The 27,272-nt window shown below is 43.7% G+C and overlaps 2 protein-coding genes across 9 annotated transcripts in view; one reads left to right on the top strand and one right to left on the bottom strand.

The window, feature by feature from the left end:
- The window catches only part of HMOX2 (heme oxygenase 2), a 30,053-nt gene that overhangs the window by 2,249 nt on the left and 532 nt on the right, over positions 1-27,272 (bottom strand). The window contains exons 2-6 of one of the 8 annotated variants that reach the window (XM_077762518.1): positions 22,924-23,016; positions 7,668-7,791; positions 5,481-5,557; positions 1,342-1,468; positions 20-137 (exon numbers count right to left, since the gene is read on the bottom strand). In XM_077762518.1, coding sequence (XP_077618644.1) covers positions 20-137; positions 1,342-1,427 — 204 coding nt within the window. In that variant the 5' untranslated portion in view covers positions 1,428-1,468; positions 5,481-5,557; positions 7,668-7,791; positions 22,924-23,016. Of the gene's footprint in view, positions 1-19; positions 138-1,341; positions 1,469-5,480; positions 5,558-7,667; positions 7,792-11,784; positions 11,879-12,752; positions 12,947-22,923; positions 23,017-27,272 lie in introns of those variants that run through there. The other 7 variants (XM_077762515.1, XM_077762511.1, XM_077762512.1 and 4 more) reach the window with 7 other exon arrangements.
- The window catches only part of NMRAL1 (NmrA like redox sensor 1), a 13,866-nt gene continuing 13,619 nt past the window's right edge, over positions 27,026-27,272 (top strand). Inside the window, exon 1 of the mRNA XM_077762757.1 lies at positions 27,026-27,181. Within this exon, the coding sequence (XP_077618883.1) occupies positions 27,026-27,181 (156 nt within the window). The remainder of the gene's footprint in view (positions 27,182-27,272) is intronic.

The following is a 27,272-nucleotide window of genomic DNA, read 5'->3' on the forward strand; positions in this document are numbered from 1 at the left end:
CATGACCAAGGGCACAAACCTTAAACAGCTCCTTCCTGATGTTGCCTTTCAAGAAATCCTTGACAAACTGGGTATTTTCTGCCCGGTCATGTGCTTCCTTGGTCCCTTCCTTCAGGAGCTCGGAGAGGTCAGCCATCCTGTGGAGACAGAGGGTGTGTGTGCATGCGCATGTGCACATGTGAATGACCCCTTCCCAATTACAGGGTGTCCCCTTGATGAGATGGAGGCAGGAGCTTCTGAGAACTCCACTCCAGCAAAGATACAGGATCTTGCCCCAGAGCATGGGGCAGGGAGATGTGAGTCAGCTCCCAGGACTTGGGTGACATGGAATGACTGTGTCCTACTTCCTAACAGTGTCCATGTCTCTGTAAACCACCTGAATGAACAATGCTTTGCCTCTGTGGCCACCTAGTGCCTGATAAAAAGCACATCTAACCCACCATAGTGTTTGCTGGTTTCTGCAGGAAACAGCCAGCCTTTAGGAACGTGTCTCACGGAAGCCACACTGCTGTGATGGGCTGACTGTGGATGTCCCGGTGCAGTGTTGTTGCGTTCCTCCCACTGGGACCCACAGCCTCTTCAGGACTACATGTGGCTGGGCCCAGGGACAGGAGGAGAACGAGACAAAGGGTGAGGAAGTTGGAGCCAGTACCTGGTTTGTACCACTTAACAAAATTATACAGGATAGAGCGGTGCTGACGGGCACCACAGCCAGCAACCAGCAAGGCAAAGAATGCATGACCCTGAAGAAGGAGGCACCAGGCAGCAGCTTGTGTGGGCTACACAATCCATCCATCAGAGAAACAAAAACGCGGCCCCGTACGGCCCATCCTCTGCTAGCTTCTTTAGGAGATTAGCTCCTGTCACCTACATGCTGAGAGTCATTTCTTACTAGCAATTATTTCAAGATACAAAAAAGCACTTTGTCAGTGACAGGGCTACAGTAAGGTAAGAACCATGAAGAACAGGCTCTGGTAACTCATTAACTGTCTCTACCCAGTAAGAAAAACCCCTGGAGTTAGAGCTGCTCCCACATTCTAAGGGGTGAAAAACACTGGAAAAGGTGACAGTTTTGCCTGATTACCCTTTTCACCACAGAAGAAAAAAGGATCAGGGAAACCATCAAACTCTATCCCTCAGCACTCCTAGCAGTGCCTGTCCTGCTTTCCCTGGGAACAAATGGGAAGAGTGCTGAGCGGTCCAGGGTGCTGCCTGCCACTTCTCTCTGCGATCCCGACCAGGGGTCCTGGGGGCCACAGCAGCAGCACTCCCCACACCCGGTGCCTGCCACATACAAGGCCCTGGGCACATGACTCCACACAGCCGGCCCCCATCACTCACCTGGTGTGGTTTTCTTTTTCTGAGGCCCCGAAGTTCTTTTTCTCCGACTCGTCCACCCCCTCTGAGGTCTCCAGTTCCACTGACATGGTTGCCGAGTGTGACTCTTGCTGCTCTCACTCTCCCGGTCCTGTAGAGACACAAGGAGCTGCTGACGGGGTGCCCACAGCAGTCATTCCCCCAAACACTTACTGGTTCCGCTCTCCTCTGAGCCAACAGAATGGAGGCGTCAACTACGTGCTTCAGAAGTGTTTTCTTTCAAAATAAAGCTCTGCCATTATGGGGACCATTATTTGAATATGGACAAAATTTGATTATGGACAGTAGATTAGGTAATAGCACTGAATCAATACTAAACTTGCTATTTTTTATAATTGTACTGTGGATGTATAAAAGAAAGTCTTTGTTTTAGGAAATAATCCTGAAGTATTCAAAAGTAAAGGCCACACTGCCTGCAACTGTAAAAATGGTTCAGAAAGTGTGTGTGTGAGGGCGCGCATGTGTGCATACACTTATTAGGGAGAGGGAGGGAGGACATGCTCAAGTAAAAGCAAATGAAGCAAAATACTGGCAGTGAATTTGGATAAAAGGTACACGAGTTCTGTGTACCATTCTTGCAGCTTTTCTGTATGTTTGAAATTATATCAAAATTAAAAGTTACCTAAAACACAAAATAACAAATAACATCATAGATAAAGCTTAAAACAAAAACAAAAAGCAGCAGTGCAGCGAGCAGCTTGCGTCTGGAGCCAAGCGGTCCCACTGTCACAGGCAGGGCGGCCTTGCGCACAGAGCTGTGGGGCAGGGCAATTAACTGGAACAGTAAGCCAGGTAGCTTGACGATGCTAAGAGCAGCTGGAAAGGCACTTGACAAGCTGTATCAGATATAGTCACCAAGCAAATGCACTGTCCCCAGCCTGCTCTGGACTTCGCGGGGCCAACGGAAGAAATATAAACCAGCTGCTCTGCCTTTGTGGCTGCCAGGGCTGAACCTTCCTAAGCCAGGGAAATAGGGTCCTACCACAAGACAAGCTAACCCTCCATGCCTGGAGGCCTCTGCTCTGGAGTGCAAAGGGGTAATCCATCTGCAGAACTTTCCAGATGAACAGCAGGACAGTTCCATCAATTACTAATGTAACTCACAAAACCAGAACTACCAAATCAAGCGAAGGAAAGAAGAGGCCTTTATTTTCCTACCTCAGTCAGTATCTATTTACTGAGTATCTTCTACATGCTCCACCCAGAAATAGGTGTCAAGGGGGACAAAAAAGTTTAAGTAATGATCCTTTTAAGATATAAAGAAGAAAATAAAAATCAACCTCTATCTCACTCCACAGATATACTCACTGTTAATGTTAGTATGTATCCTTAGTTTTCTCTAGACATGTAGTTATATCTTTATCTTTTGGGATATTATAATACATGGTTTGCTTAGCATGCTCTTTCTGAACCTTTAGATTTAGTATTTATACAATGGGATTAAAGACAGGATTAATGATAGGAAGGATTAAGTGGGAATAGGGAAGGTAAGGCTTTTAGCACAGTGCTTACCACATGGTAAGCACTCACTAAACAGTAGATATAAACTTCATATTTTGATTGAGGCTTAACTGCTGTTGTTCTAGAATGCTTGGAAAATAATTAGCAGAAAGTGAAATAAGCCAAAGATATGTAGGGTATTATTTGTATGTGGAATCTTAAAAAAGAGGTTTCAAGAGGCACCTGGGTGGCTTAGTCAGTTAAGCATCCGACTTCAGCTCAGGTCATGATCTCACAGTTCATGGGTTCGAGCCCTGCATGGGGCTCTGTGCTGATAACTAGCTCAGAGCCTGGAGCCTGTTTCAGTCTGTGACTCCCTCTCTCTCTGACCCTCCCCTGATCACGCTGTCTCTCTCTCTCTCAGAAATAAATAAAACATTTAAAAAATTTTTTAAAAAGAGGTTTCATAAAAGGTTTTGTAAGTCATAAAAACAGAGGGTAGAATGGTGGTTGCCAGGGGCTGGGGGTGGGAGCAATGGAGAGATGTTGGTAAAAGGGTACAAATTTTCAGTTATAAGATGAATAAGGCCTGAGGATCTAATGAACAGCATGGGAACTAGAGTTAATAATACTTTATTGCATAATTAAAATTTGCTAAGAAACGTAGCTTTTAAGCGTTGTAACAAAAAATATTTGAGGTGATGGATGTTCATTAAATTATTGTNTTATAAATCATCACATTTTAAATATATTATTATATAAATACATATAATAATATATATAATATTAAATGTATATTTATTATATATTATATATTATTTATTATATATTTAATATTAATATTAAATAAATATATAAAAATATATTATTTAAATATATATTATATAAACATTATTACACACTTTAAATATATTATAATTTAAATTACATTTTTTTAATTTATTTTTTTATTATTTATTTATTTTTAAATATTTTTATTTATTTCTAGGAGAGAGANGCCCCTAAATTACATTTTTTTAATGTTTATTTAATTTTGAGAGAGAGAAAAAGAGCATGAGCAGGGGAGGGGCAGAGAGAGGGAGATAGAATCTGAAGCTTGCTCCAGGCTCTGAGCTGTCAGCACAGAGCAGGATGCAGGGCTCAAACTCAGGAACTGTGAAATTATAACCTGACCAAAGTTGGATGCTTAACCTACTGAGCCACCACCCAGGGACTCTCAACAAAAAAATTTTTTAACATTTATTTATTTTTCTTTCTTTTTTTTTTTTTAATGTTTTATTTATTTCTAGGAGNTATTTTTCAAAGAGAGAGACAGAATGTCAGCAGGGGAGAGGCAGAATGAGATGGAGACACAGAATCCAAATCCATAGAAACACACAGGGCTTGAACCCATGAACCACAAGATCATGACCTGAGCCGAAGTCGGATGCTTAACCAACTGAGCCACCTAGGCACCCTGAAATATAACTTTACTTATCAACTATACCTCAATAAAGCTGGGGGGGGGGAACCCAGAATATATAGAAAATAGGACCTTCTCTTGACTCCAAATCAGATATACTTTCATCTCTTATAATGCTGATGAACTGCAGGTTCACTAATATTCAGTCCAGGATGTGAAGGTAGGTGGTCATCACATGGAGAGAAGGGGGCGCTTACCCAGCTCCCTCAAAATTTAGAGTGGAGGACAGGAAGGGCCTCTGGATCAAAGCACAATGTAAACAAAGTAAAATGGGACAGACCACAGAGATGGCGTAAGGGTGCCCAGCTACACATCTGGTGTCCTTTTACCAAGGAGCCAAGGCAGACTTTGTTGGCTGCAGAATAAGCCTCACACTAGCTTGTCCATGCTGACCTCCTTTTACAGACTTAAGAAAGAACATCTGAGCTCATCTTCAGGAGCCTCAGAGCCAAGATTTATCCCAGGCCAGTCGGCTCTCGGGCTGTAAGAAAAGGTACTGGATGGACCACCCAGTAGAGGAAACAGGGGAGAGTAAGTAGAGCCCCTAGACAGGTGGCAGGCCCACGCAGCCATGCTGAAGACACACCCCAGGCACCTGAGGACTGCAGCTCCCATGCTGCTTGCAGATGAAACTGAAAATAGGCAAAGACAATAACAAGGGTGCAATCTAGTTGCCCTACGTTACCAGTTGCAGTAACTTAGGTAAACTTCCTGCACCTAATTATCATGCTGCACAATGATTATATATATAATTAAATCTGATCATTAACTGTTTTGTTTGATAATAACTATGCACTCTGGAAGGTATAGTCTTGCTCAAGCAACAGGACCTTTTGTTTCTCTTACAAATACGAAAGGGGGAGGGGAGGGAAGGCCGGTGGCCACAGATGCCTCCTCATCAGCACTCTGTGCCAGTCTCCCTTCAGGCACACCTTCCTGCCACCTTCTTCAACTTCAGTCCTGCCCCAGAGGCCCTAATCCCCTCCTCTCAGCTCAAAGGAGGCCCAGCTCTGGCCCCAGGGGCAGGGCACAGCTGTCTGTTTCAGGGCTGGAGCTCCAGAGCCGGGAAAATAACAAGTTCTCAACAAACACTTGTTAAATTAAAAATCCAAAGATGGGGTGCCTGGCTGGCTCAGGCGGAAGAGCATGCAACTCTTCATAAATTCAAGCCCCATGCTGAGTGTACAGATTAGGTGCATACATAAAAACTTATTTAAAAAAATCCGAAGGAAAGAAGGCAGGCAGGCAATGATCTCATGCATCCTGTCAACGTGGCACCTGTGGACAACAAAAGTAATCTGGTGACTACTTCAATAGTTTTCTAAATTCAAAACATGATTTAACAAGTGAGTTTTTTTTTTAATGTTTTTTATTTATTTCTAGGAGAGAGAGAGAGAGACAGCGTGAGCAGGGGAGGGTCAGAGAGAGAGGGAGTCACAGACTGAAACAGGTTCCAGGCTCTGAGCTGGCAGTCAGCACAGAGCCCGGCGCGGGGCTCGAACCCATGAACCGCGAGATCATGACCTAAACGAAAGTCGGACGCTTAACCGACTAAGCCACCTAGGCACCCCATTAACAAGTGGGTTTTGAAGGAGAGCTAGGTACTGGCCTACTCCACTCAGAAGCAAGAATACAGAGTCCTTAATGTGGACATCTGCACAGATGAGGAGAAGGTTCTGAGAAAGGCTCAATTAGCACCTTCAATCCACACAAGCAAGGGCCAGGGAAGGCAGCCTGTGTCCATCGTGTGACCTGGTCACTGTTCCTCAAAGGAGGGGCTGTGTAGTGCAGCATTCAGAGGCCACCTTGCAATGTCAGAAACAGAACTCACTTCATTCTCTGAAAAGCTATGTGTCCAAATTTGGTCTGACTGGCCTCTATGCTTGAATTCATTTTTCTTTGTAGGAACCCCTGGAATCCCTAGAAAATCAAGAGGTCAAATCATAAATGTAGAACCTTTCTAGACTTCACCTCTCATTATCGAGAAGCTGCCTAACTCCACCAGGAAAAAACAACAACAACAAAGATCCCAAAAGATTAACAGTAATCTGGACCAAAATGATACATAGCCATACTATGACGTTAGAAGAAAGTCACACAGCCTAACAATACAGGGTCGGACTGCTCAAACAATAGCAAACAATAGAATCCTGGCACAGCTGGGACAAGTTGATAGGCTGCAACCACTATGGAAAAGTCTACATAAACTTGTTTTAAATAAAGGACTTAAAACGCTGACTACCAACTATGTGCAAAAGTAAGTTTAAAAAAAAAGTACATAAGTATACTGACAATAACAGGAAGGGAAGGGAATTTAAAAGAGAATAAAACAATAAATTATATTAAAAAAAGAAAATACATAGGTCAACATACCAGTTCCAATAAACAGAGTATAAAACTTGTTACTTGACATTTTGGCATGGCTACTTCTTTATATAAAAAGTAGCCGAATTCTCTTGAAAAGGGGGAAGAAAGGCAGGGGAGAGAGGAAGAGGGAGAAGGAGAAAGAGGGAGGAACTGGACCAAGCAAACCAGCTAAGGTAAGATCCCACACTACACTAGTCCACAGGAAGTCACGTGGGCCATTACTTTGCTCTTACAAATTTCAGAAAGGTCCACCTGCACTCTGTGTTCTAATTCCAAAAAACTGTGACCCTCTGTTTATAAAATCTACCTCCATACCTGCTGTACTACCTGTTCACCTGACCGATAACAGGTTTTCACCCCCATATCAGGTCTGATAGGAGCAGCAACAACGTCCCTATCGCCAATGTTCCTTCCAGCAAAGGAAGTTCCTGTGGACCTGCCCAGGAGATCCAGAACACTCAATTCAAGGCCTTTGCTCCTGGTAAATTGCAGGCTCAAGGCACTAGGGCTTCTGAAAGAACAAATGTGTTCAGAGATGTTAAATCCTCTTCCATGGACACACATCCTGCAAACCTCAGAAAGTCAGTTAGCTTAGTGCAATGCTGCCAGACAGGACTACATTATCACTCATTCCCCATTTGGTGATTCAAAAAGGCACAATAAAGACCTAATCTATAACAATTATTTCCCATTTTGATTCTTCTTTGCCCTGGAAAGCCAAGGAAGAAAGGAGCAGATTGCTGAGCTTGGCCAGAACTAGAGAGCAAGGTAGGGGAACGGGGAAGAAAACGCATTGCAACCAGCACCCTGGAATTAGAACAATACTCCCACCTGATTCTGGAATTGACAGTGACCAGCTACCAGCTACAGATGCCCACAACATGAGCTAGTATAGTTATTCCCATTCGTGGAGAGGAAACAGCCACAGGGAAAATGGAAGCGGCTGCTCAGACATCTGTATTGGGTGGGCCACAGATCCACTCCTCCCTGCTAAACAGCTTGTGGATGGGCACTTGCTTACCAGAAGGCTGTTCCCAGCTCAGAGTTTACTCCTGTACAGAACCGGCATCATATTAATAAGAAGTGATTATTCTTCGGCTTTGCCAAGTGCTGTCATCTTGTTTCCCAGTTAAACCAGAAGCTTCCTACAAGACAGTTCATCAGAACTCCCTTAGACACAGTTTCTCAGAGTCCAATGCCATGTTCCAAATCACTTAGAACTCACCCTGGGAAGTCTCCAACTTGAACTGCAACTGTTATAGATGCACAAATGGAACGCCTACTGAGAAAGCTAGCTAAATGAGTGTGGGACAAGAAAATACTGGTTAAATTCTAAAATACCAAGGGCACCTGGCTGGCTCAGTCAGAAAAGCATGCAAGTCCTGACACTCAAGAGTCCTGAGTTTGAGCCCTACATTGGGTGTAGAGATTACTAAAAGTAAATAAATTAAATACCAAATAATAAAAATTTTAATTAGAAAAAAATTTTAATTGGGTATTATGCCTCTAACTGGTATGAAATCTGGTTTTATCTTTCTTCACCTTGCCCTCCCTCTCTTCCTCTTTCGCTTCCCCTCTCTCTCTCAGGGTCTGCACTTTCTAACTAATGACTTGTTACATTTCCCATGCCTCTAGCTGACCAAGGCCATTCTGACCCCTTAAGGCCCAATTAGATTAGCTTCTGCATTTATCTGGCTGTGTAATGTTTTCTCTGCTGCACCCTCCCTAGGCTCCAGAAAGCCCAGTCTCCCCTGTAGTCCCTGCCCTCAGATGCTCTCTCTACATCAGAGCTGGGCACTGGCTCCCTGCCCTGCTCCAATGCCTCCAAATAGGCCCAGTTCCACATCTATCCTCCCCTTGCCCAGGGAGGCTTGCTCCTAAACCCATGTGCCTTTAAGGGCAGGCACTACATTGGACTCTGGTTACTTTTCTTAGCCAGCACTGGAAGCACTGAGGACTCTAGTTTCTTTTGTCCAAAGGTCTACCTCTGGTCAGTGGTGCAGCTTCTTTTCCGTAGCCCATGGTTTTGTGTGTGTGTGTGTGTGTGTGCGCACGCGCGCGCACACGCACGTGTCTTCCACTCTTTGGTTTCAATAAATATGTTTCAATTGTATGCATCCTTGTCTATGATCTCACCTCACCCACTTATGTTTTGAGATTTAGGAGGGTCACAGTTCAAAAATAATGTTTCTCAGAGAAACCATGTACATTATATGCCCCATAAATGTTAGATAAACACAGAATACAAGAATCCCAGACTCTCGGGGCGCCTGGGTGGCTTAGTCGGTTAATCGTCCGACTTTCGCTTAGGTCATGATCTCGCGGTTCGTGGGTTCGAGCCCCGCATCGGGCTCTGTGNTTATATGCCCTAAAGACTTTTCACATTTAAGTGAGAGAATACCTGTTTCCATCTAACAGTACCATAATCAGGGGCACCTGAGTGGCTCAGTCAGTTAAGCCTCTTTGGTTTATGTCATGATCTCATGATTCCTGGGCTTGAGTTCTGTGCCGGGCTCTGTTCTGACAGCTCAGAGCCTGGAGCCTGCTTTGGATTCTGTGTCTCCCTCTCTCTCTGTCCCTGACCTCTTCCCTCCTGGCCCTCCCCCCNAGAGAATATCCCAAGCAGACTCTGTGTTGTCAGTGTGGAGCCCTATGGGAGGCTCGATCCTACAAACTGGAAGATCAATGAACAGAGCGGAAATCAAGAGTCACACACTTAACCCACTGGGCCACCCAGGCTCCACAGGCCAATTCTCAGTGGCCCCACATAGTCCCATCAGGCCTCAGAAGATATAAATAAACTGGTTGTTTACCCAAAAGTTCTTTTATGGAAAAAAAAATGTTCTTTTCTGAATACATGTCTACATAAAAAGTAAATTCTAACATCCTACTTATAAACCCTATATATGACCTAGGAACAAAGAACCGTAGAGCTACTCTAGGGGGAAGAAACCAGGCGCAGGAAGGCAAATCTCTTCAGAGCCTCCAAATCTATCTCTACATTTTTCACCTGTAGGAATGAATACCTGCCAGTGTTCCATACCACAAGGCTATCTGGAGGATCAAATAAGATAATGACTGTGAAACAACTTCCTAACAAATGTTATATTATACAAATGTTACAAAAGGAATTGAGAAGGACTCGGAACTGTTTACTAACTGGCCTGTGCTGAGACACCCCCCAGTGAGGTGTTCAAACCTTACTAGGACACCAGGAACCTCTCACCAGGGGAAAGCAGCCCTGTTCCTGGAGGTGGTGTGGAGATTTTCTTTTCCTTAGCACTGTTTGAAATCCAGCATTAATAAGAAGTAAACCCCTCACCAAGTGCCAGTTTTGCATGTCACTCAGGAAATGGACATGCAGAGGAAGTGCCATTTGCCTTAGGTAAACAGCCACCTGACTGGCTCTGCTTTGCTTCCAGACCTTGGAGAGGCTAGAATCTAGAGGGGACAGGAGTCTGATGCTCATGGACCTGTCAGTTCACTGAGGCCACTTATGGACTTCTGCCAACTGCTGATTACTGCTATAGACTCAGCTCACCTCTGAGAATGGAAAGGCACCTAGGGGCTTGCACAAAGGGCATGGTCTTTAGAACTATAAAGATTTGATTAGTAGCTGCATGGCTGTAGGTGACTCATAACTTCTAGAAAGCAGTCTCCTCATTGCATCAATAGGGTAACTCTGCCCCACATTTTTAAGTGGGTTTTAAGGACTAAATGAGCTAATATGTGTATAAAAGTTTCATGAGGGGCTCCTGGGTGGCTCAGTCAGTTAAGTGTCTTTGGCTCAGGTCATGATCTTGCTATTTTGAGTTCAAGCCCCACAACAAGCTCTCTGCTGCCAGTGCAGAGCCTGCTTTGGATTCTGTCTCCCTCTCTCTCTGACCGTCTCCTGTTGGCACACACATGTGCCTCTCTCTCAAAAATAAGTATTAAGAAAAAATTTTTTGAAAAAAAAAAATAAATGTTTCATAAAATGTAATGCTGCCTCAAATGTTGATGACTGCTTACCGAGTAAGCTATTGGAGAAAATAAGCAGCTGCTGATTCTGAAACACTGAGGAAGATGAAAAATCCAGTGAATCCACAGATAATTCTGAGTAGGTCACAATGGAGGACCTCCTCAGTCAGAGTCAGGAAATGGGAATACCTGTTCTTTCCAAAGAGAGACATGTGACCACTGCAGCTAGAAAACCCTCATTGCAGATGCTGGCTGAGCCAGATGCTGGAAGCAGTGGGCTGAATCAGCACTAAACCAACAAGGCATCTGATAAGAGGGCCTCCCAAAAACTCTGAGGAAACCGGATCATCCAGGTCAACAGCTTCTGAGTTTATACAATAAATGGCCTGAGGTCTCTTATGAACTCTGGTGCTGCTACTCCTCAGGAAATCTTATACACAACCTTCATCCTTTTCATTTAAATCACTGGGTGAATTCAATCCCACAGATCATGGAGTGGATGACTATTAATTAACCTCTTGATAAAGAACAAGTTTCAGACAAGGAATCCTGGAAAAGTAGAGACTCCAGGGACACAAAAGTCTTACATCAGATTTACTAAACACACATTTGCACATCTGGACGGACAATAAACAACCAGAATGCAATACAACTACTAACTTAGTAACCCCAACAATTGACATCACTCAGAAGTCCAAGACGGCTCCGGCAGGCTTTCTTTTTACTGAGGACAGGGGTGTGCTCATCACTAGCACGTCCAAATACAAGAGAGCAAGCATTCAAAGCAGACACCAGGGATGACACCCGAAACATTGAAGAGAGCTCAGAGTAGGGGCCAGGAGTCTAGTGGTGATGCTGCCAAGTCCTGGTAAAGAGACGTCCTACTACAAATGAAATAAATTGGGGCACCTGGGTGGCTTAGTCGGTTAAGCATCCGACTTTCACTCAGGTCATGATCTCGCGGCTCGTGGGTTCGAGCCCCGCATCGGGCTCTGTGCTGACTGCCAGCTCAGAGCCTGGAACCTGTTTCAGAGTCTGTGACTCCCTCTCTCTCTGACCCTCCCCTGCTCATGCTGTCTCTCTCTCTCATAGAAATAAATAAAACATTAAAAAAAAATTAAAAAAAAAAAAAAAAAAGAAATAAATTAAGACCTGCCCCTTTCTGAGTGTTATCTCACCTCATATGAGAAGACATGGTCTTAGGGCTGAGAAGATGAAGACTCTTTCCCATGAGAGGCATCTGCGGTGGGAGCTGATGCCCTGACTGAATTCCTGAAATTGTTAAGACCACATTTTCTAAGAATAAAGCCTAAGCACCAGACATCCTGTAAGGGCTGGTGTTAACAGAGGAAATACTGACATGACCATGGGTCACCCCTAGGACCATCAAGTGAAAATGATTCAAATTTAGAATGTGCACAATCTGAAAGCATGTGCCCTGTAGCTTAAGTAGAGTCATCATATTCCCTTTCACTCCGGTGCGACAGTTGTCACATGTGGCTTCAGCCTCTCTCGTGGATGAGGACTGTAAGTAGCATTTGGGGGTGGAGGGAGAGAGTGGCTGATCAGGATGCATCTGCTGAATCTTCCTTCTGGAAACCTAGAAGGCTATTAGCTTCCAGGTGCTTTCCTTTCTAAAACAGACTCAATAGAGCCTCAACAGCACCCCTGCAAGGACAGAAGGTTCTTAAGTTCACCCTGGGAGGCTGATACAGAGAAAGCACCAGACTGAAGTCTAAGAGACCTGGCTAAGTCACTTTCAAGCAGAGTCCCATTGACCATGAAGAAATGAAGATTGAGAGATTTAAGTAAGTGTCCAACGTCACTTACAAAGTTAATAGTGGAGTTGGGGCCAAGCCTGAGTCCTTCTGAATTGAATGTAAGGTCATTCCTCCTGTGTCCCAGCTAACACGCATGTGAAATCAGTATGATGTCACCACAGACTACTAACAACATGGAAAATAGGCTGTACTACACTGCATTTATGTGTTCAGTGAATGGGTTTTCTAAACCACTGATTATCATGTGTTGTTGTTGTTGTTTTAAGTATGAAACATTAGCTCAATCCTATGATTTCTGAGAAGTAAATGTCCAGGCTCCCACTGGAAGCTTCAGAAGCTGCTGCTGCCCATCCCACAACACTCACCTTGGCTCACTCAGATTACAGGCAACCTGAGAGGACTGTTCCCTGGTGAGCCCTGCTTTTGTTGACCAGCAGGTCAGGACAAGGCAGCCAAGACAGCTGGTCCCAGAGGGGAGGATGGCATTCCGACCCCCCAGGGCATGGAGGGAACCAGCCAGACCTGCCAGGCCTTGTGGACAATGAAGCCAGGGGCTCACGGCATCCCTATACCAAGAAGAGGTCACAGTAGGCTCTGTACATCTCTATAGCACCCATCGTCATAGTAACTACAGAAAAATAGAAGATCCAGTTTCAAGAATCTAACTATGTCCTCCATGTGTTGAGTGTTTAAAATCTATTTGGTCCCAGGGCATCTGGATGGCTCAGTCAGTTAAGGGTCTGACTTCAGATCAGGTCATGATCTCACTGCTCGTGAGTTTGAGCCCCACATTGGGCTCTGTACTGACAGCTCAGAGCCTGAAGCCTGCTTGGGATTCCATGTCTCCCTCTTTCTCTGCCCCTCCCCTGCTCACACACTGTCTCTCTCTCTCAAAAATAAATAAACAATAAAAAAAATTTTTTTAAATCTATTTGGTCCCATCTTTGTCTACTGAAAATATAGGTCTACTTGGGAAAAGTAGTGCAATGTGTAGAACCATGTCACCATAAACTTCATATAAGATTAGCAACTCCACAGGCCAAAGTATTGATCAATCTAACAAGGTGGCTCCTATAATCTCACTTTGGACCTATAAGGGATCTTAACATGTTTCCACAGGCCTACAGAGTCAGGTATTATTTCCAGGCTTTTTCACAATGACTGCCTAGATTCTGACAGCAGGGGAAGGGGTGCGTGGGTGGAGTGGGGGGCAAGGAAACAAGCCCAGACTCAGAAATGCTAACTCCAAGAGGCTGGCTCCATCCTACAACAGCTTATATCTATGGCAGCAGGGGCTCCGGCAACAGCAGCTACTAGGACTTTCCCAGAGGAAGAAGTTCAGCTTTCCCAGCAGGCCCTACCTCCACTGATAAAGGGGTCAGAGGCATAGTCAGCCTGCTGCTGCCTCCCTGTATTAGTGAACGAGGCAACAACAGCTCCTTGGAATGGAGGCTCTCCATTATTTTTCTCTCTCGGTATATCTAGTCTGATTTGTATATGAATGGCGAAGTCCCCCTAAGAGTAGCCAGGGACCAGAGATGAAGAAAACATGTTGTAAGCAATGTGAAATTACTGGCAGTTAGCCTTCTCCTCTACCCTAAAAGTCTCTCAGAATAAGAGCCAATTTACAGGCATAATCCTTAAAAGGTAAAACATTCATAACAAGTAACTTCCAGCACCCCTCAAAACCATGCTACTTTTGGGGCACCGGGGTGGCTCAGTCAGTTGAGTGTCCAACTTTGGCTCAGGTCCGGATCTCACAGTTCGTGAGTTCAAGCCCCACATCGTTATCTATGCTGACAGCTCAGAGCCTGGAGCCTGCTTCAGATTCTGTGTCTCCCTCTCTCTCTCTGCTCCTCCCCTACTCACCCTCTCTCTCTCTCTCTCAAAAATAAACATAAAAAAATTTTTTTTTAAACCATGCTATTTTTTTTTCATTTGTAAATGTTTATTATTTATCTTTGAGAGAGAGACACAGCACAAGCAAGGGAGGGGCAGAGAAAGAAGGAGACAGAATCCAAAGCAGGCTTCAGGCTCTAAGCTGTCAGCACAGAGCTCAATGTGGGGCTCGAACTCACAAACCATGGAGATCACAACCTGAGCAGAAGTTGGACGCTTAACTGACTGTGCCCCAAAGCCATGCTTTTTTAAAAGGCAGAATAAAATAAAGTGCTATAGTGTATTACTTAGCAAAATGCCCTTAAGCCCTTTCTAGATGTTCCAGCACTTCAAGGAAGCCTTTTAGCATAGAGGGAAAAAAGTAACAGATCATCATGCATTACTCTGCCTGATCTGTGAAATTTCTACAACCGTTTGGTTTCCTTTCCTCACTAGAATGAAGTTCCCAGGACATGACCTCCCCATCCAACAGTTGTGGCAGTAACTCAATGTCTGTATAAATGCCATATGTGCCTATTAATTCTTTTCTTTTTATTCAAGTATAGTTGACATACAATATTGTATTAGTTTCAGGTACAACACAAGAATTTGACATTTATATACATTATAAAGTGATCACCTTATTAAGTATAGTCATCATACAAAGTTATTACAGTGTTACTGACTAGAATTCCTAAACTGTACCGTACATTCCTATGACCTGAAATGTGTACCTCTTAATCCCCTTCAACTATCTCATCTATCCTCTCTCCCTCTTCCCTCTGACAATCACCAGTTTGTTCTCTGTATTTACAAGCCTGTTTCTGTTTTATTGTTTTGTTTTCAAATTCTAAATGTAAGTGAAATCAGATGTCATTTGTCTTTCTCTGCCTGATTTACTTCACTTAGGATAATACCCTCTGGGTCCATTCATGTTGATACTGTTTAGACACAAATCTAAGTATCTGTATTTCAGTATATATCCTATGACATGGAGACTGAATGCCGCCACCTGAAAGTTTCTGTACAATGGGTTCAACACATCTAATAGACATATCCACACAAGTCCTTTCTGCACAGCACAATGCTAATATGCTGACACAACACAGAAGGAGGTGAGGTAATGGTGGAATTGCACGATCTCCAGAGTCGACCTGTGACAGGCACCTAATAAACGTTACCTGAACTGAACTCAGCCAAGAAAGAATACACTGGCCACACAAGCCAAAAGGCAGAGCAGGGACGTGGTTAAGGCACAGGCGCAGAGCACCTGAGTGGCTTAATTAAGCATCAGACTTCAAATCAGGTCATGATCTCAGGGCTTGTGGGTTCAAGCCCCAAGTCGGGCTCTGTGCTGACAGCTCATAGCCTGAAGCTTGCTTCACAGTCTTTGTCTCCCTTCCTCTTTGCCCCTCCCCACCCACACTCTGTCTCTCAAAAATTAATAAACGTTTAAAAAACATTTTTTTAAAGGCACAGGCTCTAGTCAGGCACAACTGAGAGCAAACCCTGATTCTAGCACATGCCAGCTGGGTGGCCTTGGACCGGCTGCTTAACTTCCTGGAGGGTCAGTTTCTACATCTAATAGTAGTAACAACTCTGCAAAGTATGTAATGAGAATTAAAGGAGACAAATTACTCATAGAACTGCGACGTGTTATATAGCATTGATTACCAAACTGAAGAAAGTGTCATTTAAACTTTGAAGTTAACAAACGTTCCCACATACTTTTAGACAAGAAATAGAAATACCCCCATCTCTACAGTGCAACCCTTACAGGCAACATCAAATACGTACTGGGGTCACAGATTCTGAGTTGAAGGCTCAATGTGAAGAACCTCTGTTTCCATTCTGACCACACCAGATATGAAGAAAGGAACAGAGGGGCGCCTGGGTGGCTTAGTCGGTTAAGCATCCGACTTTTGCTTAGGTCATGATCTTGCGGTTCGTGGGTTCGAGCCCCGCGTCGGGCTCTGGGCTGACTGCCAGCTCAGAGCCTGGAGCCTGTTTCAGTCTGTGACTCCCTCTCTCTCTGACCCTCCCCTGCCCACGCTGTCTCTCTCCTGGAAATAAAAAAAAAAAAAAAAAAAAAAAAAAAAAGGAACAGAAAAATCTTGGAATTTCTAGCAAAATAAACTTTGCAGAGGATCTAAAAGATGGTGACCACCTAAATTCAAACTCTTTCAGGGACACTCTGAACATGAGTTAGATGAAGGCCCTTTCATGCTATGGAGAGTCAAGATGGAGGCCAAAGCATGTTATTGTTTTGTTTCTTTAGAGTTTCTCTTCACTATAAATAAAGCTTTAGATAATTCATTTGACTCTCTAATAAATTTGATTTGAACTTATATCTCATGACACTCAATCCCAACCCAATGGTTCTCAGCTTGGGGACCATTTTGGTACCCACACCCAGGGATTATCTGGAAATATCTGGAGACATGTTTGTCACAAGTAGGGTGTTAACCACTCAACTGGTATCTAGTGAGGCCAGGGGTGCTGCTCAACATCCCACAATACACAGAAAGCACAAACACAAGTACGTTCATGTACACATATGTACACACACTCACACACCCACCACCACTACAAACTGTTATCCAGCCCAAAATGTCATCAGCAGCAAGGATGAGGAACCCTGCTTGAATCTCAGAAACAGTGCTAAGGTCATTCAAGAAAGGACATGCATCTAAGACTCTTCCTGTCCCTTCATCAGTTTACAAAGACAAGATGAGATTTTGGCACTATGCTTCACTCTGTTTGTCACACCTTTATCAAATATCCTTTACAGAGATTTCTGGGGAAACTAAATTTCCACCAGAAAACAAGAAGAGGCTGTTACCAAATGGGGCAACTTGGCACTGTCCACAGATCACAATGAAAGGGGTCACAGTACCTTCCTGGGAATAGGACTGATTTGTATACGGATCACTAGGAGGCAAAACCTTTAAAGCTCTGTAACAAAGCCAGGCAGAGGTGAAGTCCATGACAGAAATGTGTTTACTAACTTCTCTGTGGAAGGGAACAAGAAACTGGAAGAAATCTTATGACTGTTTATCAATCTGGTGTGTAACTGACAAGTAGGCTAAGAATAAGGAGAATTAAGTTCTATGACCAGGCCGACGCTGGCTAACTAAATTTTATGACTTCGCTAGAACTCCAACATCCTCATTTATAAAATGAGAGGCATTCCTCAGTAGACTGCAGGGAGGATGGCATCTAACATGAGGCACAAGAGGAAGAGCTGTGGGCTTCCCCCATCTGTCTCAGCAGGAGCAGCTCTCCTATCACTTGCTATACTTCCTCCCAAAGTGGAGTTGTGCTACTTCTAAAAATAAAGTCTAGAAAACAACGAACCTGATGATCTTGGAGGCCTGATAGTACATTAAGAGTGACCTAAGTAAGCCTTTTATAATCTATAGCACTTGTATCCCATTACAGTATTTATTAACTTACATTCCAGATTTTAGTTCATTTATCTTTCTCTCCTACTACCCAACATAGGGCACCCAATCAGGGTTTGCTGAGTCAATGTATTCTCAAAATCAAGATATTCTCAAAGAGCAGATGACAAATAAGACAGTTAAAAATGAAACCCAGGGGGCACCTGGGTGGCTTAGTCGGTTAAGCGTCCGACTTTTGCTTAGGTCATGATCTCGCAGTTCATGGGTTCGAGCCCCGCGTCGGGCTCTGTGCTGCGAGCTCAGAGCCTGGAGCCTATTTCAGAGTCTGTGTCTCCCCCTCTCTCTGGCCCTCCCTTGCTCATGCTGTCTCTCTCTCTCTCTCTCCTAGAAATAAATTAAAAAAAAAAAAAGAAACCCAGAAATTGAAAAAAAAGAAAAAAAGCAAGTGAGTAAGCATTTTTGAGCAGCATTTTTACTGCAGAAATTACTATTGATGGTGAGAGATGGGAATGGCCATGTGGAGGGACCAAGCATATAATACTTTGTGCTCAAATAATAGTTTCATATTTGAAGGAGAAATGTTGGGTTTGCAGTGGTTTCAATTTTTTTTTTAATGTTTTATTTATTTCTGAGAGAGACAGACACAGCAAGGGAGGGTCAGAAAGAGAGGGAGACACAGACTCTGAAACAGGCTCCAGGCTCTGAGCTAGCTGTCAGCAGCACGGAAACCACGAACCATGAGATCATGACCTGAGCCACAGTAAGACACTTAACCAACTGAGCCACCCAGGTGCCCTGTGTTTGCAGTGGTTTCAAACTGGCTTCCTTACATGCCACAGATAGATACTGAGAACACACCTTTTAGATTTTGTTTTTAGGACTGTGAAAGTCTGACAGGGAGCAGAGCACTGCCTTATCTCTCTCTCTCTCTCTCTCTCTCTCTCTCTCTCTCTCTCTCTCACACACACACACACACACACACACACACACCTTCTTTTTAAAGAAATGGATAGGCAAAATTTTAACAGTCAAGGTAACAAACACTTGCCAGCACTCCACCACCCCAGGCAAGCACAAACTACCTGACACTGCCTAATGTCTATCTTCATATAAACACACTTCATTCCTCCAGCTGGCTTTAGAGAGAAAGGATGCACAGGAGCATTTTCTTCATGTTTGCTACCCTAGCAAAGGGGCCAACCCAAAGAAGGCAAGGGCTGTACAGCCTCCTAATAAGCCCACATCCTGTTTCTGAACAATTTTGGAGGAAATACACCAAGAAATTAGGTTACTATTACTGCCAGGGGATAAAGCAAAATGCTACAGTGATCACAACTAGCTGAAAGAAAACAAACAGCAGTTTGTCCCTTTAAAACTGAGGGGGCGCCTGGGTGGCTGAGTCGGTTGAGCGTCTGACTTTGGCTCAGGTCATGATCTCACAGTTCACGGGTTCAAGCCCCACGGTGGGCTCTGTACTGACAGCTAGCTCAGAGCCTGAAGCCTGTCTTTGGATTTTGTGTCTCCTTCTCTCTCTCTGATCCTCCCCTGCTCATGCTGTCTCTATCTTTCTCTCAAAAATAAGTAAAACATAAAAAAAAACCAAAAACAACAAAAACTGAATAAGTTCCTCTTCCATGAGGCAGGTCCCAAAACTACATGAATTAAAGATGCACAAAGTAGGTGGGAAATAATTCCTAAGAGTTCCCAAGAACTGGTCAAACATCATTGTCTAATATCTATTAATCATTATCAAAAAGAAATTCAAAAACCCAGAACACCTACTCTTGCCTAAGGACATGATTAGGCAATAATGAATGAATAACTTTAGGAAAAGAGGTAGGCAAGATAGGGAGGGCAAATGTTCAACAGCTTATAGATCAAGAAAGGCAGGGGACTGTGTGCTTCTGGGCTCTGAGAGGTATCTTAACCGTTTTTCTAAACCAAACCCTACACAAAAGGCCAATGTGTAAAGCAAGTACTATATAGTGAATGGAGCATCCACAGGTAAAGTGGTGGCACGCGGTGCCTGGCTGGTTCAGTAGGTAGACAATGCAACTCAGGATCTCCAGGTCATGGGTTCAAGCCTCATGCTGGGCACAGTGCTTACTTAATTTAAATAAATGAAAAATAAAGACTTGGTGGCAGGTACTCGGAAGCTCAGCTTCTTCAACATCCTTGGGAATTCTGAGCTCAGCCTAGTTTGCGGGCTGTGGTCTAGGGCAACTAGGTCACTTGCTTTGGAACAGATGGCTTCCATTTCCTGCTGCATGTGCTAAGTGACAGTGGCTCTAGGACAGTCTCTTAGGCTTGCGTGTCCAAGCAACATAAGGAAACTGGTCCTGGATCAGCCACTGTTCTCAGACATACCCATGGCTTTCTGGCTGCTGGGCCAGGGCTCCCTATACTTGTTCACACCTGGTTTCCAATAGTCCAGCAGCTTCCTGAAAACGTTTTGACCTTCCAAAAGCCTGTGGTTTCTGTGTCTTCAATTCACTCCATCCCCAACACTCCTACTTAGCTGTACCTCTCTATCAGGTACACTTGACTGTAAGGTCTCTGAGGGCAGACCTGGAGTCCGAACCAAGAAAATGAGGGTGCGTATGCGAGAACTCTCGGTCCTTTGCATGTGCACTCTTGCATGTCCCATGACCATTGGTATTCAGTTCATGTCTGTTTATTTACAAAGGAATCCTATGGTTTCTGTCTCTAATCTTCCACCCAGCTACTTCCTCATCTGAAGACAGAAATTCAGAGACACGTACTTCTGAAGATGGGTAGGAACGGTATTTGCCAGAAGAGAATAATCATTAACCATTTTTTGGTTGCAAATTCCTTTGACAATCAGATGACAGCTTCAAACTCTCTCTCCAGGACAACTGCATATGAAAAATGTTGCCAATGCCATTCCAGAGCAACCACAGGCCCTAAAGTTTACCCACGGACCCGGAATTCAGGTTAAGAATCCCTATTCTAGTAGAGTCTCTTTATGAGAGACATTCTCTTTGTGAATAATGTTTTTAACAAGACCCTGAGTAGTTAATAAAGAGGGGTTTTCCCTTTCTTTAGTTCCCTTCTTTTCTGTTCCTATTCTTTTACCTAACCCCAATGGGTTCAGTTCAAGTTCTGTCCTTTGTTTCCCAGCTCTTCACTTCCCTGACCTCCCAAAATACTGTGTGCAAGGGAGAATCATAAACCTTACAAAGTGATTTTATTGTTCTGAGTCTCCCCAAGGTGACAGCCAACTCCATGTGAACAAGGACTAAGCTGGGTTTGTTGCTATTTTGCACAACTCCCTCAGGGCCAATACTCTGAACACCACAGAGGCAATAGATACTGCCAAATAGGCAGATACTACTGCTTCTTTGTCCTACTACCTTAGGTATTTGCACCTGAACGTTAATGTCTTTAAAACCAAACATATGGGGGCGCCCGGGTGGCACAGTCCATTAAGCCTCCGACTTCGGCTCAGGTCATGATCTCGCGGTTTTCAGGAGTTCGAGCCCCGCATCAGGGTCTGCTGTTAACGCAGAGCCTGGAGCCTTTTCCAGATTCTGTGTCTCCCTCTCTCTCTCTGCCCTCCCTTCCTTGTTCACTCTCTCTCAAAAAAAACAAACAAACAAAAAACAAAAACAAAAAAACATGAGCCCTGGAAAAGCAAAACACAAAGGCAGGAAAGAATAACCTAATGACCCCCTTTCTTCTCCTTTCGAGTCCTCTAGTACCTACAAACACAAAAAGCAGGACAAATATGACACTGAATACAGACACTTGGCAATTTTGCTGAGGCTGTCAAAAACATAAGTGTGTGGTACAGGAATGGAGTGTTTTAGAAGTTACTTTCCAGGGGCGTCTGGTTGGCTCAGTCAGTGGAGCATGTGACCCTTGATCTCGGGGTTCTGAGGTTGAGACCCACACTGGGTGTACAGATCACTTAGAAGATAAAAAAAAATCTTAAAAAATTTAAAAAGCTATTTCCTAATTAGTGGGATACCTATTACTAAACGAAGAGAATGCCTGACTCTCCCCTTGCCTTCCTGTAGGAAACCAAGTGAGTGAAGATCAATGACAATTCACTACAGCTGCCTTCAAATGCGACCTAGATTCCTCTCCCAACCCACACATGGTTCTGCTCACCAATTCTTTCCCTTTACCTACCCGCCCTCCTCCAGACTGCCCTGGAAATAATTCCAGGGGACAACAGCAACTCTGCAGCAGTCTGTAGTGGTCTTGCTAGAGAGAAGAGCAGATCCAATGACTAAGGAAAGGGATGGCTACACCTGGGCAAGTGACACACCACAACACCATCAACAAACATTTATAATGCTTACAGGCTCTGTGACTACAGAGAGGCCTAAGACTCTGTTTTGAACTTTAAGTACCTTTCCATCGAGAGAGAGAGAGAGAAAGAAGATACCATAAGATGTACCATAGTATAAACATTAATTGTACAGTACAGACAACAGTGCTAAAGACTGAGCCTTTATGGGGCACCTGGGTGGCTAAGTCTGTCAAGAACCTGACTTTGGCTCAGGTCATGATCTCATGTTTCTTGAGTCAGAGCCCATCACTGAGCTCTGCACTGTCAGTGCAGAGCCTGCTTGGAATTCTCTCTCTCCCTCCCTCTCTCTGCTCCTCCCAGACTTGCACGCTCTCTCAAAAAAAAAAAAAAAAAAAGAGAGAGAGAGAGAGAGAGACGACAACCTTATGCTCCACATTTTCTAGGACAGTTCTGCTTCAAACCAAATATTCTGTCCCACCAATTCCTTTAGTACACCTGTATGCTTAGACTATGGGTCCCAGTGTTTGGCATAAAAAATATGACCATCAGAGCACGTAATGAGGCAGTGAAATTAGGTTAGCAAAAGCATGATGGCAGATTGTTTAAATCATGTCAGTGCCTTCCCACAGCCCTCAGGTAATTGTGGCATTGACCCACAGAATACGACAGTGAAACTTGAGTTTTCTGAGACTGAGAAAGCTCATCAGGAAAAAGGCAGTAAGCCGGGAGTATTTAGAAAAAGTCAGGCATGCAGGGTGCAAGATACCTGTCTCTGCTGTGCCATTCTTCTCCAAAGCTCTTTTAAAGTTACTGAGAACTATTACAATAATTAGGCCTATGATACTCCTGGGAAAGAAACTAATCTATTCGTGTGACAGAAATTAATTTTTTTCCCCTAAGCAAAGAGAAGAGACTATCTACTTGCTCAGCCTCTCGCATACAAGCTAACAGCAGTTATTGCCAGGCAACAATTACCCCTTTCTTTCCTCTTCTGCTCTCCCCTTCCTTATGTGCCGCATTCACTTCTCCACCCTCTGGTCAGTCCATTCCCGTTTTTGACACAGGACCCTAAACGAGAATCACATAAGAAGCCTTAAAAACACAGATTCGAGGGCACAAACCCAAACTTACCCAAACAGAAAAGTTTGAAAACCCCTGTCTTAGATTCTATAAGCAGCATTCAAGGCACCAAAGGTATTTTAAGGTATTAACCTTAATTTCATTAAGTATTAACTCCACTTTTCAGACACAAAAACTGTACCTCAAAGATTTAAATGTTTTTCTCATGGTCAAAAATATACCATCACAACTTCCTTTTTTTGGGAGAAACAAACCATTTATTTCTCACTTTAATGCAAATGAATATGTATTTGGATACATACATGTATATGTAAAACAAAACTGTCTCATTTTGAACAGCTGTGAGTGAAAAAGATTGCTACCAATTGATTAGCTTAATTTTGGCTTAACAATTCAATCATCTTTCTTTTTTTTTTTTTTTTTACAGTAACCTCTATACCCAACATGGGCCTAGAGATCATAACCCCAAGATCAAGAGTCATGTGCTCTACTGAGTGAGCCAGGCACCCCACAATTCAACCACTTTGAAGTACAAACAAAAAGTCAATCTATCTGCCTATGTTCAAAGAGTTGAGACATTCAAGCACAAATTTGAAAAAAGAACCTTCCTCAACATCACATCATTAAACAGCCATGAACATGCACTCTGACAAAATTCCTATTCCACAAATGGACTAGACAGCCCTTGGATAACTATTACCATATCTGCTTAAAAAAATCTATCACACAGAGAAAGGTATGTTTGATAAAAACCTTTGAAAATTACATCAAAGCAATAAGAAAAAACCTGTTCACTGATAACAGCCTTATGAACTTAATTGCTATTTTGAAATGCCTAGTTCAGAGTTCAGAATATTGCCTTGCAAGGTCTGAATATAGATGTGTTGATACGACGACCCAGAAAGCATTCTTGGCTCCATTTCAGTCCTCCATGATTGCAATTTAGATGTACTTCTATGATGGGCTGTTTGTAAATAGTCCCTTTACAATAGCTGTACGCCTTTAAATTATCTATAGTGAAGTCCTATAACCAGTGTTATTCTTAAATGGAAAGACAATGGTCATTCAGAAAAGATTTCTTGCAATATATATAAATAAATGTAACCACATATTCATAAATACACATAACGTTGCTAGACCAGATTATCAGTTACAGGCTGCTATAATTCAATACTGTGTGTCAAATTTATTAGAAATTTAAAAATGAAATTTCTGAGGGACCCAGATGCATTGTCAGTTGGCTTTCAAATGTAGAATACAATGGGGGACAACATCTCATGGTAAATAAACACAGTCAATATAAAGAAGTAAACCGTACAGTGAACAATATTATAGAGCACCTGAGTGATCACCAGAGTGAAATATCTCCCAGCATTTAAAAAAAGTGAAGACCTTGGTGCAAGCAATTAACTGTTCCAATTAAAGATTCCCCCTTCCTTCCTCCTTTCCTTCCTCCTCCTCCTCTTCTTTCTCTCTCTCTCTCTCCCTTTTCCTTCCCCCTCTCCCTTGCTACTTCTCCCTCCCTCCCAAAAATTAATCAGTAATGGCACTGCTTCCCCGTACTACAAAAATATCCTGAGAAATTCAGATTACAAAAGACAGAGCTTTCATCTTATGTTTTTGCACAAACCTAACAGATATAATACATTTAGTTAAAAAGCACACAACCCACACTGTGTTGAACACAAAAGAAGATGTGATCCAGAGCTCTTAATTCTCTCATTGACTACCGTAAGAAAAAAATACTGAGGGCGTCCAGCTGGCTTGGTTGCAAGAGCAAGAAGCAACTCTTGATCTTGGGCTGTGAGTTCCAGCCTGACAATGGATGTAGAGATTACTTAAAAATAAAATCTTTGGGCGCCTGGGTGGCTCAGTCCGCTGAGCGTCCGACTTTGGCTCAGGTCATGATCTCGCAGTTCATGGGCTCGAGCCCCGTGTCAGGCTCTGTGCTAACAGCTCAGGGCCTGGAGCCTGCTTCGGATTCTGTGTCTCCCTCTCTCTCTCTCTCTGCCCTCCCCCACTCACACTCCCTCTCTCTTTCAAATAAACAAACATTAAAATTTTTTTAAATTAAAAAAAAAAAAATCCTTACCAAAAAAATTTTTTTTGCATTAAATGTCTATAGCTTTCTAGTTAACTGTGGCCAGTATCATAACAGGGGGCGATTTATAACTTTTCATCTCTTTTCTCTACTAGGAGTTAGAAGCTGAATTCTAATTTTAGAATAAATACACAATTCCGATTTTCCAAAGTATCTTTCTCCTGAAGGAGTGATATTCTAGTTTTTGGTATAACACTGATGCAGAGCTCAACTGTCCTATGAAGAGAGTCAGCTATTTTAAAAGGAAACCAAGGGCCCCTGAGTGGCTCAGTTGGTCAAGTGTTTGACTCTGGATTTTGGCTCAGGACATGGAGGTCATTATCTTCACGTTGCGGAGCCCAGTTTGGGACTCTCTCTCCCCCTCACTACCCTCTTCAAAATAAATAAACATTAAAAAAAAAAGAAACAAAAATATCAAGGTAGCTCAAAGGCTCCAGCTATCCAATTCTGCATTTCAACAGACTCAATAAGGGGTCAGCTAAAGGCAATGAATGCCATCTTCTCCAGTGGCATTGTCATTTCTGTACCTCTTACTCCTGACTGGTGACACAGCATTTCACCTTCTTGGCCCAAGCAAAAGAAAAAAGCAAAGCAACTCTGACAAAAAGAGAACCACGGAATTTCCTCCTCACATTCCCAGTTAGATTGGGATTACTCAGTGAGCGTTTCCAAGACTCCTCGAATTTCCACACCCTCACCAGTTTTGGCTTAGCTACTTTTATTTGAAAGTTTTTCCAATTTCACCAAGTAAACTTTTCAAAGCCCAAGTGAGCTATGAGCTTCTGGAAAGGCTGTGATGTCTTGTCCTGTCATGTTTCTTGGAGGAGAGGGAGACAGAAGGAGGAGGGGGAGAGAAAGAGAGAGAGTGAGAGGAAGGAAGGGAGACCTTAAACTATAAGGCGTATATTTACTAATGTGTATTCTTTAATCCACTCCTTGCAGAAGAAAAACTAACATTTTTAATACTGGAGTTAAAATTTTAATCAAAACACACTGGTTGGGCCACCTGAGTGGCTCTGTCAGTTGAGTGTCTGACTGGTTCAGGTGAAGATCTCACGGGTGGGGAGTTCGAGCCCCAAATGGGGCTCAGTGCTGTCAGTGCTGAGCCTGCTTGCAATCTTCTGTCCCCTGTCTCTCTGCTCCTGTCCCCTCTCCAAAATAAACCTTAAAACACACACAAGTAACACCATACCAGAAACTCAAATACACAAAACCAGTAAGCTCCTCTTTCCTACTTGGAATGACAGTTAACAGGGAGAAGGAAGAGAGTTTAAATGACACAACCCATTTCCAATCTCTACAACACTATTTAGGAAAGAGCACGGGATTTTGTAGGCAGACCACCAGGATCAAGGCCACCTGTGGCATCGTCTTTTTTGTGAGATGCAGGTGAAGTCACTTAACCAGAGTTTCATCATTAATTCCATTTCATAAGTGAAAAGCCTATCAATTTGCATGGTTGTGGAAGGGGCTGACAGGGAACGGCAGAGCATTATACAAGTGTTATCTTTTTTTTTTTTTACCCCCCCCCCATCATATCCTGCCTTGTCCCGTCCACAGAGCCATGAACAGGAAAAGCCACGGGCCACAACAGGTTCATCAGAATCCATTTTTTCTTCAAGTCTATTCATTTATTCTGAGAGAGAGAAGGAGAGAGAGAGAGGGGAGAGGGAGAGAGAATCCCAAGCAGGCTCCGCACCGTCAGCACAAAGCCCCATAAGGGTTTAGAACCCACAAACCGCCAGACCCTGACCTGAGCCGAAATCAAGAATGAGAGGCTCAACCGACAGCCACCCAGGCGCTCCTCCTCAGAATCCATTTAAATAGCATGACACACAGGCAGGCGGGCCTCCTGCAAAGACTGTGCAAGGCGGTCCTGACAACTGCAGGCAATCAATGCACCTACAACACCGCGCCGACGAGGTGACCGGTAAACCCCGTCCAGACTACCCGACTGCCTCGGGCGAGGATCCCTCCCGATCGCTCTGCGCCCGGCGGTCGCGGGTCACCCATGAAGTCATGACAGTGACTCAATACGCCCTTCCGACTGAGGTGAGTCAGGAGGAAGGGCAGAGCCCGCAGCAGCCGCCACACGGGGCACGGATCTCCCGCGCCGGGGCAGGCCCGGGTCCCGGCGGGGGGG

The sequence above is a fragment of the Crocuta crocuta genome, unplaced genomic scaffold, assembly GCF_008692635.1.
Source record: "Crocuta crocuta isolate KB4526 unplaced genomic scaffold, BGI_CrCroc_1.0 scaffold234, whole genome shotgun sequence".
In the NCBI taxonomy this organism is placed as follows: Eukaryota; Metazoa; Chordata; class Mammalia; order Carnivora; family Hyaenidae; genus Crocuta; species Crocuta crocuta.